Below are 14,329 nucleotides of genomic sequence, written 5' to 3' on the forward strand. Positions count from 1 at the left end.
CAAATAAAGGTGAAATAACTGGTAGGTTCTTTCCCTCTGTTTTTGATGTTGCTCCAGAAAAATGGTTTGTGCCTAATCTACAAACTATGTTTTTATTAATCGGTCATGGCTCATTTTTAGCGATGCTGAATCAGCTGGGTGTTTCGGAAAGGTCACAGTGTCACTGCACGGCTCTGGAGACATGGAGTCATGTTTTATATTATTGTCATGAGTACTTGGATCCCAGAAATGAAGTTTTATTTGCTATTCCTAATCTTGCTCACCTGACTGAGGGCGATGAGGCTCAGTTAATTAAGACTGAGGAAGATTTTCAGGCTTTTCAAAAATTTTCCAAGAAATTATTCCAGAGAAGATTAGTGCTGCTTGAACTTGAGGAAAGAACAGTAGAAGGTTTATACATTATTGACATGAATTCTGTGTAACAGTCAGATGCTGAAATGAACAGTAGTTAATGATCTGACCTGGTAGTTAATGCTCATCGGGTTTCTTTGTAAACAGGCTAATCGTATTGGATAATTTATGTAGTTACTTGTGACCATATTGTTATTTATCTTCGTCTCATGTTGACTTCATAAGATCAGTGGCTCCCTGCACCACGTTTGGTCTTCTTCATGTGCTTGTCCCATGGTTTCTTGTGCTGCAATTTATATTTTTGTATATCACCTGAATCTGTATTATATACAGATTCATGTGATATACAGAAATATAAATTTTGTATATAGCGGAGTTGCCAGTTTTTGGCTAGGGTCCACTTGCTAATAAAAATGGAAAAAAATGAAAAATGTGCTAATTTGGTTTTGGTGTGCATACTTAAATTTTGTGTTTTATAAACCTATAGCACCAAGTTGGGCCTCCTTTAAAATTAGCTATACCACTTTCAGAAGCTATATTTTGAGTGTGAATTTTTATAATTTTTGTTGTTATGGCAATGCCATTTTGTCTACTGATTTCAGTAAATCACTTTCAAATTCTAGCTATTTTGCAACTTTTCTGCACAGAGCACATTTTTTCTTTAACAAGAATTTAAGCACATCCTTTTGATTTCTCCAAGTTCTAATGATTTTTTAGGTTTGAAAATCTTTCAGCTGTCCAATTCCCGAGAATTTCTGCATACCCTACAACTTTCAGCTTAAATCCCGTGGTGTGTGACATATGTGATTTTTTTCTCCATGGTATATGTAAGGGTCGTGATGTTTAGAGCACTCATGTTTTTATAATATAAGCAGGACTGATGAACATCTACCAAACTGCACATCTAATGAAGACCGTGGCATCATATTTCCATGAATCTGACCAAGTGCTGAGTCACACACAAATCTCCCATGACTGGCTGTCTTTGCAGTACATCAATTTCTTGTATAAGATGTACTTTGATTTTGCAATATTTTTTTTTAAAATAAAAAGTGCACCTTATACGCTAGAAAATATGGTACAGTCATTATGCATGCTTCTTTTGCCTTCATCTTTTGTGCTTGCTATTATAATATGCCAAAATTTTATATGTGAAAGTTAGAAATGGTGCCATTCATTTTAAGTACTAATTTTTAATTTATTTTATTTCTTTTATATGTTAGAAAAAAATTGTCAGCATTATACATGGACTCTGCAAGAATGCGGTAGTTCTTCAACGTACTGATGTTATTACTCTAACTGCTATATTGAAATCCTCAAAAATCCCACCAAACTTTGCAGTTAAAAGTGGTGAATATCTGGGTAAGTCTTATAAGATTTTTGCTCTGCCTGATTTGTATAATGTATGCTGGTATAAATGCACAGAAGGGACTATCAAAATGTCAGATTTTCCTGCCCCTGCTACCTTTTACTCTACTCAGTTTTTGAATAATTGTTCACCTCTCACCTTGCTTCCATGTTTCAACATTCATTATACAATTTGGTTTTTTATTTTTCACCATGCGCCTACGATCCCAACCCTATTGATAAACATTGATTTGCTTGAGGGCACCCCCTCCACTTCCCTGAGATCAGCTAATAGAAAAACGTTAACTTGGGCCATACTACACTACTTGACAAACTAACAGAACATATAGAAAACATGGTGTAACTTGCGCAGCTTGCGATAAGCGGGACAAGATTTGGTATGGTGGTGTACCAGAGAATAACTATGACATGAGGAGACAGCAAGAAACTTTGGACAGGTATAAGGGACATTTATAGGGGTTGAATGAGAATTACCAAAAAAGGTCACATTACAGAAGTTGATACAAGATGCTCGAAAACATGGTCACATGACATCAGTATGGTGTATGATACCTTCCTGAAGGTGGTGTCCAGAATTGGTTGAGTTTGTGACTTTCTTTTTTCAGAGGATTTCTTGACAGGGAGCAGCACATTCCAACAGTTTTCTCCTAACCATAGAGTTCATGTCCATGTTGGGATCATCTTCAAATAGCATAAGGCAGGATTCAAGATGTTGGAAGGCCTCCTTTAGGCATTTCACTCTAAGTTTGCAGCCTGGTGGCTGTTGCTAGCCAGTGGATGCTGATGCTGCATCTTTTGTGGCTACCTTCTCCATCTCCAACAACTCTTCAGTGCCCAATTCTATTGTCTGAGATTTGAGCAACTTTTCAATTTCATTTTTGTCGACTTCATCGAAGCCAGCTCACGAGGCCATCCTAGTGCTGTCTTTAATAGTATCACTAGTGGTGTCATCCACATCGAAGCATTTAGAGTTATGGCAGAATTTCTTCCACACACCGTTCATGCATGGCTGTGGAATTTCCATCGATGCAGACTTGATTAACAAAAGAACAAATTTTATGGTGAACACCTTCCCAAAAGTTTCTCACAGAAACTTTCGAATTGCCTATCTGGTTGACAATTTTAGTCATAGTAGAGACTATAATATTATATGAATGTTTCAAGCCATAATATGACTTGAATGTTTTTATTACACCTTGGTCCTGTTGGGTGGCAAAAAAAACCAACTTTGATGTTGTCACTCATATTGATGGGCTGCAGATGACTTGGAACATTATCCAGGATAATGAGAATTTTGAAAAATTTCTTCCTGCATGCAGTAGGACTTCAATTTTGGATGCATCTCTTTTTACTAAAGTAATTGCTGAAGATGCTACTTGTTATCTACCCTTTTTTATTGGCATACCAGTAGACTTGCAAGGAATTGTAGCCCTTGAGCACCCATGAATTTTTGCTATGGTAGAGCAGCAGAGGCTTCAAGTTGCAATAACTCTTTGCATTGTCATTTAAAAGCAGAGTCAGGCATGTTTAGAGGCTTTGAAACTTGGTATTCTTGTTTCTTCTAATGCAATGTAGGTGTGGTTTGGCATTTGTTTCCAGAAGAGACTGGCTTCATCCTGATTGAAGATTTGTTTGGCTGTGTACCTGTCTTCTTCAATTACTGCTTTTAGTTCTCAATATTTATCTATAGCTTTTTAGGAGCATTAGCAACTAAGGCCATATTGCTCTGGGATGCTAATGCTCCTAAAAAAACCAAAAAAAAAAAAACCAAACCAAACCAACTCTATGTGTTGTAGAGTAATGTGACACACAGTGATGTGACTGATTTAATATTTTCCTTGATTTTTTTCTCATTTCCTCTAATGCAATGTTTCTCAAACTTTTTTTAATTATCGTCCCCCCCCCAAGAGCTTTTTTAGATAATTTTTTTTCTTAATTGTCCCCATGAAATTTTAAACAAGAAAATACTTTATACTTACTCTTTTTATTCAATGGGATCCCTGAGCCTGATGCTTTTCAGCTAAAAGTTCTGTTTGGTATGACGTTATAAGTTTAATTCTAATGTCTCCTTTTGAACATACAGTAAACCCTTGATTTAGCGGTCTAAAAGGGGAGAAGGGGTGTCCTTTAATGCCAAAAGTCTGTTAAATCAAATGTAACCTGGGGAGACATTTTTTATTGTTCTTAATGTGAATAAAAAGCTTTAATACAATATACAGTACTGTACAATATAAAATTATGTTGCAATTTGGCCTTTGATTTACGGATATCAGAAGCAGTTTGTTTTTTTACGTAAATTTTTTGTAAATTTCGAAAACATGTGCTACTGAGATGCCTTGTTCTAATTTCTCAATTAGCTCTAATTTCTGTGCCACATTTTTCACACGCTTTCTTTTAGCTCCTCTATCACTTGATGCCATTTTAAATTGTAAGGATTGCAAAATTATTTAATAAATAAAGTCACAATTCAGAATTCACAGAAACACTCTGTATACAACCTGACCGCACGATAGCTTGAGGCAGACTGAGACCGAAACAAAGCGAGTCGGTAGATGTGCAGTTTAGTGTCCCGAGTCATGTTCAGCTCGCAAGTCACTGCCTGCTCTTATCTATAATCTGGGAAAACAGCTATTTGAACATGTTTTCAGAAAGAATAAAAAACAATTTCCTGAATTTGATTATAAAAATAAAAGTAGGTAATTATCAAAACAATAATGGAAATAGGTAATTATTATTAATTTTTAATTAATGATAACACCGAAGTTTTATATAACCTAAAAAAATAATATGGTCGGGATTAATATATCATTGCCTTATTATTACTTGTCTGGTCCGTTAAATCCGAAATCCATTATATCGGGTCCGTTAAATCGAGGGTTTACTGTATATCAATTCTGTTTTTTTCCTTTGTTAATATTTTATTTACTGAACTAAAACCACTTTCAACCATATAAGATGTTGGAAAACAAGTACTTTTGCCATTTCAGACCACATTGTTTGGATAAAGAAGTTTAGTTGTTTTTGATCCCCACAACTCAGCCATTCCACCTTTTTCGAATTTATATTTGCATTCTTTGTTAAATTTTTATTCAATGAATTATTGAATTTCTTCACTAGCAGACTTGGCATTGCATCCAATTGTATCTTACATCCATGGCTTCACTTCAAAATAAAGAAAATCTGAAAATCTATTTTTCATTTCACCTTTTAAAGAATACAAATAGTCTGAATAATTCTTAAGATCATTCTCTGTGAGAGTTTCATTGGTTTCTGCTAACTCTTGCATACCATGAAATTGTTGTCTCGTTTAAATTGCTTTCAAATATTTCGTTTTTCAGTGAAGGCTTTTACTACGCGTTTGTAGTCTATCACCATAGCGCCTCCATAGCCAGGTGGGAAGGAGCAACAGTGCGTAGCACACGCTTCTTGATTAGACCAGGGTTCGAACCCGTCACCACCAAATACGGAGGATGCGGGAAAGGTCAGGGAATGACCACCGCATATCCACGGAGCAATATGGCCTTAGTTGCTAATGCTCCTAAAAACCAAATAACAACAACAACATCTATCACCATAATTAATTTCCCTTGAAGTTGAAGTGATACTTTAAGTTTTCAATAAATCCAAGCCATATAATATATGGTCTGTTTTCTGATCTCCTTTGCTAAATCTGTGGCTCCTTTACTTTCTAAAAAACTAATTATCATATCAAAAAGGTTTACAAATCATGTTAGACAGTTTTTAGAAAAGGTGACTTTCCTTTAGAAAGCCATCTGACTTCTGTATGTAAAAGAAGCTTCACATGCTGTTCTTCATTATCAACATAAAATTTTCAAAAAAGGCAATCATATTTGCTATGTGACTTTATTTTATTGATGGTTTTAATAACTATACTGAGAGATTGATAAAGAACTGACTAATGTTTTTTGCAACCAGATGATGGTGCACAACGCAGTGTATTGCAAGAACTTTGGGAGGTACTTCCTTTAGGTGGGCTATAAAAACTTTGTCTTCCAACCATGGAGGTAGCACCATCAGGGGCACAGGATACCAAATTTTCCACTGGTACTTGTTTTTCATTAAACTGTGTTTTTACAGCAGCAAAAATGGCTGCTCCAGTGTATCAAATTCAGATCAAATTATTATATTAGGGTTGTCCGTAAATGAGTACATACCTGTTTTTTTATGTATTGTGTCTGTAATTTGCCTGCTTTGCTGGATAAAAAAACCCCAGTTTCTGGGGGAAAACACCTTGCTATCTATGCCTGAGACCAACTAACTCAGCCATGTAGTGAAAAAAGCCCATTAAAGTTCCTCGGTTCGTTGACGGGATTCGAACCAGGTCCTTTTCCACCCGATGTGGGGAGGACAGTGACAATACCACTGTGCTACTCGTGCTTAGTCTAGGGCTGCTCCACTATAGTCAGTTTCTATAGATTTTACAAACAGCATCTCTTGCAATTTACAGTCATTATCAAAATAATGAATGTATGCCATTAGAAGGGATAGCTATATGTTAATAATCCATTGTCTCAGGGGAAAAGAAAACCCAATAAGAGAAATCAAATATTAAGGAATAAGATATCGTCGGGTAGGGATGAACGTTGGAGGGCCACTAACCATTGTAATACCCATGATTTTTTCTCCCCCTTGAGGGAGATATCATCCTGTTGAGAATCCCTGTTCTAATGTTTTTAGGTGATTTTGCTTATATTCAACACATTCCTTATTGCATTCACCTGACTGCTTTCATAGTGCTTTATCACATCCAGCTTTTGATCCAAAGTTATGGACTTTCTGGCCCATTTTTCTGCACTGCCAGTAGCATTATCACTTGCTGCACACTTAGAGGTTATTAATTTATTAAACTTTCAATATCAAACTAAAGTCACAATAAACAAAAAAAAGTACTTTGCTTTATGTCTATTCAGCATGGCCAACAACATCAAGATTCCAAAAGTGGGGAATATAGTATCCAATGTGGTATCATGATGGATGAGTAATCCGCTTACCTTACTCTCACTCAATGTGACTACAAGTTAGATGTGCAAATAAAATGAAAACATAAATACTATGTCATGTAATTTCGAGTTTGGCATGCAAATAAATCATAAATGTCTAAATATTGGGTCGTGTAAGTTCGAATTTGTGTAAACAGAACTTGAGTATACAGAGAAGAACTCACTGTACACGTTTATGTGGTACACCCACAACTGGCCCATGTAATTCATGCCATAGTTGGGATATAGCACAGATACCCTGAAGTAGGTGGACTTAAATAAAGGGTATATTACTTAAAGTAGTAAAGATGTATAAATGTAAGTATATATATTATGAGATTTATTGGAGAATCGAGCTCAAAATGTTTCATACAAAAATGAATGACGTTTTTGCCAGTAAATGTCCTGTTTTCCCAAATACACAAAAATTCAGTTCTAGGAACATCATATAACATTGTGCCTGGTGTGTCAAAACGTTGTCCTGTCCAGAAGTCCTGTTTTAGTGTACACCCCTGTGTACACTAAAACAGGACTTCTGGAGACAATGATGGCTTTTTTGTCATAGAAAATTAGGAATCTTTAAACCTAAGGGAGAGCAACTTAGTCTACTTTATACAGTGAGAAGATAATGCAATACTTGTTTAATTTACCTTATGTGAATTAGAAAACAGTCTTATTTTTTTGTAGAAAAGGGTCTTGCTCATCTTCAACATTCAGATCCCTAGGCCAGGACTCATGTTTACTGGGAATAACACTAACTACTTGACATAACCATATCACAGATTTAGGTTCCCCTTCATTTCAGAAAAACACTAATTTATCTTTTGTTGTCATAGTTGCTATTTTTCTGAATACTAACTCTGTGCAAATTGCAACTCCAGCCTGCCATGAAATATTGTTTCAACATATGGAGTTTTGCCAGTAGAACCTCAGTTAAACTTCTAAGCTTTATCCAAAACTCACTCCATTCTCTATCTCACATACACTTATTTCTGTTGCTTGTTTCTTTTGAAGACTTTTTCTAAATTAATATCTGATAATTCCACCTGTTTCCATCCCCCACCTTTCAGCCCAGTCTGAACACATGCATTCAGCTATTCACCATTCACAGTTAAGCTCCAAACTCATCAAAAAATAACTTTTCTTCTTTATTTAATCCTTCTGCTGCTTCTTTGGCACAAGCTTCCTTATGTATTTTGTGATCATTACAACGTACTGTAATGATCACATAGGATTAAGGTAATGCCAAAGGAACCAAAGTTCCTTTGGCATTTACCTTAATCCTATTTTTGAATCACTTGAGGAAAATATAATCAATTTAAACAAATAATTGATGTGATATTGTATTGACCTGTCAAATAGTCAACTTGAATGAGCAAGATATTTGTCTAAATATATATAATTAAGCAAAAAAAAAAAAAAAAAAAGCCTGTTTAATATGTGTGGATATGGAACAATGAAGATATTAATGCTCCTTTCTGTATGGCTCTGCTTTGAACATAAATAGAAACTTTTTTTTTTCTCTCTCTTAACCCTTTCAGGAATATACATATATGTTTATTTGTATTTTTCTGCTGTGAGCTCTGAGGAGTACATATGTATATACATTTTTCTTGTGTGAGCTCTGAGGAGTACACATGTTTATTTATGTTTTTCAGGGTTGTTTCAAATACATTTCAAACAATGTGTTTATTGACATGAATTTTCTTAGTCTTCTGCTGCCTCTTCTCTGTGTTTACAGTTAATAGAGTTTTTAATAAATAACAACAAAAAAGTCAGTTACTTTAAAAGTTTAAACATGATTGCACTTGTTAGCCATTGTCATTTTGTGCTTAAAATGGCCAAAATTTGGGAATTTAGATCCACAAGTTGATGAAGTTGAATTATTGCATCAAAAAATAACCATAATTTTTTTAGGATTTTTTTGTTAGTTCTGATTTCATTTTTGCAATAATTTAACTGTAATGCTGGGCAATCAGTCCAAAATAAAAACAGATTAATTTTTAAGCATTTGTGTACAAAGCTTTCATTTTTGCAATTTTTAAAAATACCATAAAAAAATTTATTCAACAGAGCTTGCCCTGGAAAAATCACTACCATGCACCCAGATGTTTGGCAAACTCCCTCACGAAAGAGTTAAGTCATATTTGATTTATTATAATGTTAATGTTTTAAAACTTTGTTAAAATAGATGGTCACGAAGATATTAAAGAACCAAAGCGACCCCGTTTGGACCCTAGTGCCACAATTTTGGAACAGTTAATGACACCTTTATTAGAAGTACCTGCCTCACAAAAACAAGAAGGGCCTTTAGAATTGGTTGACAAAGATGGGGATACAACTATTGTTCATATTCCTGATCCTGGCCAAGAATCAAAGGTAATCAAAATAAATGGATTACTTTTTTTAATATTAGTGGTATTTTTTAGTGTACTTACTATTTCATGGTAATCCTTACCCAGCCGCAGATATTAGATAATAGTATGCTTTTTTTTTGTATACCAAGATTTTACAGTTCATGTTATTTTAATCGATATCTTCAAACAAAAGAACATGACAGTTATTACACCTGCACTCTGTGTATCATGTGGGCAGGTCTGGTGGGTAGTGCAGAGGGAAAACTTACATTGTATGCAGAGCAGCCTGAGGTATATTTGCGCCACAGGCAGGGAGGCATTCCTGTGCCCCCTTCCAGATAGAAAAAATTTAAGGTGTTTTTATTGAGTTAATATTTTTATTTTTGCTAGAGAAAAGTTAGAAAGACAAATGTAAACACAAAAAAAGACAACCAGAATATTTATAATGTTTTAACTGTCATATTAAAATATTAACAAAAAAAAATTTTACAAAAGAGTCAATTTTTTATAAGGACATTTATTAAAATAATAGCAGCGGGTTGCAGTTACGCTTGCCTTTAATTTATATAATAATAATAGTTTCTATAATTAAATTTCAGCCGCTCATATGAAAGAAATGGGATGCATATAGCATTGTATCCAATCACCTATATTTATACTAAATTTTAAATCAGTATCCCATCTGGAAGTGGTAGGATTTGAAGACAGACTGACACTTGACAATACTTAATAGTAGATGCTTACAGAATAAATATAGATTTTACATTACATTACAACAAGTTACATCAAAGCTATTTAAAAATGCAAAACAAAAATTTAAGTAGAATTTTTTGTTATTAACACCAAATGTCATATTTTTATTGAGTGCCAAATGAAATTCCTTTCCTTTATTTTATATCAGAAAATTTATTAATGACATCGGTAAAATCCGAATTTGCTGCAGCCACATCTTTCTCAGTTGATAGTATTGCTAATGAATTTAATCTTGTCTGCGACATTGATGATCACAAATATGTTTTATTAGCTTCAATTTGCTAAAACTGCTTACAGTTAGTGGAATTGTCAGCATAACTCTCAATGCTACCCATAAATTTGGCAACGTATCATGTAATTTATTGTTACTTATAAATTTCAAAATACTTAAGTCTTTATCAGGTATCTTATCAGGCAAAAGCCTTATCAGCATCTAAATTTCCTTACACAAATCTTCACCATTTACATCACACTCACTTTTGTCGCTTAATTTAATTTCAAGTGTGTTACACCTTTTCAACAGATCATCATGGTTTACATTTTTTTTAATGTTGTACAAAAATCCCCAAGTATCATTATATTCTTTTATTTGCATGAATCGTCCATCTCTGAGGAGTGTGAGAGAAAATTTTTGGTCAGTTTGGTATTCAATCAACCATCCCTTTATCCATAGCAGCAATTTGCCTCCAATGCCACACTGCTCCAATTTGTGCAGCAGTCTTCCATGTGCAAACGTATCAAAGGCTTTTCTAAGATCCAAATATATGATATCGAAGTTATTCTTTGCATCCAGTTCCTTTGTGACTACATCATAGTATCCAATCAAATTAGTCAGACAAGACTTCCCATTAACAAACCCATGCTGTGTCCGAGCTATAACTGAAGTCATGTCTAGATGATCCTGCAATGCTTCTTTAACCAGTGCCTCCATTAATTTCCCTGGAACAGAAGTTAAACTAACAGGTCTGTAATTACCTGTGTCTCCCTTTGATCCTCCTTTGTGGATTGGGGTCACATTCGCAGATCTCCAGTCCATGGGTATCTCCCATGACAAACAGGACTTGATAGTCATGTAGCAGGCCGAAAAATTGAAAAAAAACAGTTAGCTTGGGCTGAGACTGCTGAGAGCCATCAACATTGGACAGTTGAAGAGTGGAAAAGCATACTTTGGATGAATGAATCCAAATTTCAAAATTTTAGATCCAAGTGTAGTTTATGTGAGACGATCAACTGAAGGAAAAATGGTGCCACATCGTTTAGAGCCTACAGTCAAGCACATTGGTGGTTCCATCGTGAACTGGGGTTGCTTCTGTTTTTCTAGAGTGGATGACATCATCAGAACTGAAAGAATTTTAAGAAAAGAAGGCTATAAAAAACATTCTTGAACATGATGCCGTATCCTGTGGACTTTGACTTTGTGGAAGAAATTTTATGTTACAGATTATGACTCAAAGCACAACTCTAAACTGTGCAGGGAACTTTCTAGCAAGTTTAGTTGCTAGAAAGCACAGCTTTTCGTTGCAGTTGCTAGAAAGCTGTGCAACAGGAGGGAGTATTGCAAATTATGGTGTGGCCATCCCAATCACCTGACCAATAGAGCCTTTATAGAATCATCTCTAGACCATTATGGCAGTGAAGTCTGCCCACTTCACAAAATTTATGGAAGCCTTGCAGATTGCTGAAATAATGTTAGTTGTTGTTTTCACACTGTTGTAAAATTAATCACCAGAATGCCACATCTGTGTAAGGTAGTGAATAAAATCTTGTAGAGGATATTTTGATGAAAAATCAATGTAGCTGTTAATACAGTAAACACTCGATTGAACGGACCCCGATATAATGGATTTCGGATTTAACGGACCGGACAAATAATAATACAGTAATGTACATATTAATCTCGATCATATTATTTTTTTTAGGTTATACAAAACTTCGGTGTTATTATTAATTAAAAATTAATAATAATTACCTATTTCCATTATTGTTTTGATTATTACCTACTTTTATTTTTATAATCAAATTCAGGAAATTGTTTTTTATTCTTTCTGAAAACTTGTTCAAATAGCTGTTTACCCAGATAACAGAGCAGGCAGTGACTTGCGAGCTGAACGTGACTCAGGACACTAAACTGCACGTCTGCCGACTCACTTTGTTTCGGTCTCAGTCTGCCTCAAGCTAACGTGTTTTCAAGTTGTATACAGAGTGTTTCTGTGATTTCTGAATTGTGACTTTATTTATTAAATAATTTTACGATCCTTACAATTTAAAATGGCATCAAGTGATAAAGGAGTTAAAAGAAAGCATGTGAACTTAAATGTGGCACAGAAATCAGAGCTAATTGAGAAATTAGAACAAGGCATCTCAGTAGCATGTGTTTGTGAAATTTACGGCGTAAAAAAACAGTGTCTGATATCCGTAAATCAAAGGCCAAATTGCAACATAATTTTATATTGCACAGTACTGTATATTGTATTAAAGCTTTTTTTTTTTTTTTTTTTACATTAAGAACAATAAAAAATGTCCCCTCCCCAAAGGTTACATTCAATTTAACAGACTTTTGGCATTAATGGACACCCCTTTACCCTATTAGTCCATTAAATTGAGGGTTTACTGTATTAATCATTTTAATATTTTTTTTGCTGTAAACTTTTTGCTGTTTAATAAAAAATCTTAAAATACTTTGCAGCATGTTGTTTTTTTTTATATTAAACCTTACATTGTCATAGCTAATTTCAAAAAAATTGATGAAAGCTGTTTTCATATGCTCTGATTCCAAACTTATAGGCAGGAGTGTACATTACACTGACACAAAGTTCTTGATTCTGTTATTTTGAACACTTTCAATCTATATGATCGTTTTACTGTTTTTGCTAATTTAAAAATTTAATTTAAATTAGTATTTATTATTATTTTAAATTAAATTAATACTTAATTTAAATATTTAATACTGAAACTTTCTGAAAATTTTAAATATTTATATCTTGTAGGCACTGTTAATTAGCAAAAATATGGTCAGTTTGCAGCAGTTGAATGGAGTAGATATATTTCTGGAAGTATGCCTCACTTTACCTTCTGTTCAACACTATGCATCTCAACTCCAAGATTCTCTAGCTGGAAAAGGTTTTGTTGCTCCTTCTTGTGTAAATGATGCTCTACTTGTTAATAATTCGTAAGTGATACTTAATTTTTTGTATTTTAATTAAAGCTCCTTCCTAAAAAAAAAAATACTGAACTGCTTTTTTGCTGAAGCCACTTGATAAATTTGCATGATGAAACTGGATAAAATCAGATTAAAAGGCTTTTAAGTTCTCCATTTAACATTTGTCATGTTATTAAAAATAAAAATTAAACTGCTTTTGCAGTTTATAATGTATCTAAAAACACCCTGTAAAATTTTAAGACTGATGGAAATGGAACAGTTTTTCACTGATATCTCTCCAAACTAGAATGACAAACAAAAAAGTATTGAATCTAATTTTTGTATATATACACATCAGGGCTGGCAGAACACAGTAAGCCTGGTAAGCAGGGCATAGGGGCGCCAACATCTTTTAATATGCGGCACAAATTTTGTTGGCCTCTCACACCCATGAGCTGTTTCTGACAACTGGATCACCATTGAGTGGATGTTGTTTAGTTACAGGAATGGGACTGGTCCAATAGGACCAGTTTCGATACATTTGAGACACAGTTGTGTACGTGAAAAGCCCCAGATGGATTTCAGTTTCTGAGATACTCATACCGGCGTTCCTGGCGCCAACTACTATTCACGTTCAAAGTCATTTAAATTTCTTGTTTTGTACTCAATCGCGCACACATACGATATTCCTATTATCTGCCCACTTGTTTTTATTTGCATGGTACAAACATGTGATGCTGTTACTGAAGGGGTGCTCCATTTTATGAAAAGCATACCTAATAAAGTGGGCATTCAGTGTATAGCTTAGGGATTTTTTTGTGTGTTAGAGTGTCACAGTGCTAAAATGTATACAGCAAATAGAAACATTTAGAAACAAATAAAATTTAGCAAATAGAAACATTTAGAAACAAATAAAATTTAGCAAATAGAAACAATCTGCATAGGAGCAAATTAAAAATCTTGACATTCGATGTTTTAACGAGAGGGTTGCAAATGAAATTGAACAACAACAAAAAAAAAAAAAAATAAATAATAATAATAATAATAAAAAAATAACCATTGGAGAGTTGGAAAGAAACAAGCATAAACAGTTGTCAACCATTCTTGAGTTAAATTTTGATTTTACAAATTTAACTTTTTTAAATGTTTGCTCGCATGCGTAAATGCTGCAATTGCTTTGATATTAAGAGATTTTGAATCTGAGACACTCTTGTAAAATTGCATCTGAGTATTTGAAAGGAAGGGGTCTCTCAGTTTATTAGCCAGCATGTATTGAGTTCAAGCTGATAAATTTCAGATAAACTTCTACTACTATTTCAATGGATTCTAAAGTAAGCGAATATCTTTAGACTGTCTTCAGA

General features: G+C 34.2%; 1 protein-coding gene across 1 annotated transcript in view; it reads left to right on the plus strand.

Annotated features, from left to right (window-relative positions):
* Window positions 1-14,329, plus strand: part of poe (E3 ubiquitin-protein ligase-like protein poe) — an 849,790-nt gene that overhangs the window by 77,465 nt on the left and 757,996 nt on the right. The window contains exons 4-6 of the mRNA XM_090388478.1: window positions 1,575-1,713; window positions 8,911-9,098; window positions 12,817-12,998. Coding sequence (XP_090244604.1) covers window positions 1,575-1,713; window positions 8,911-9,098; window positions 12,817-12,998 — 509 coding nt within the window. The remainder of the gene's footprint in view (window positions 1-1,574; window positions 1,714-8,910; window positions 9,099-12,816; window positions 12,999-14,329) is intronic.

This window comes from Mastigoproctus giganteus, chromosome 14 (genome assembly GCF_048544385.1).
Source record: "Mastigoproctus giganteus isolate SK-2022 chromosome 14, ASM4854438v1, whole genome shotgun sequence".
Taxonomy (NCBI): Eukaryota; Metazoa; Arthropoda; class Arachnida; order Uropygi; family Thelyphonidae; genus Mastigoproctus; species Mastigoproctus giganteus.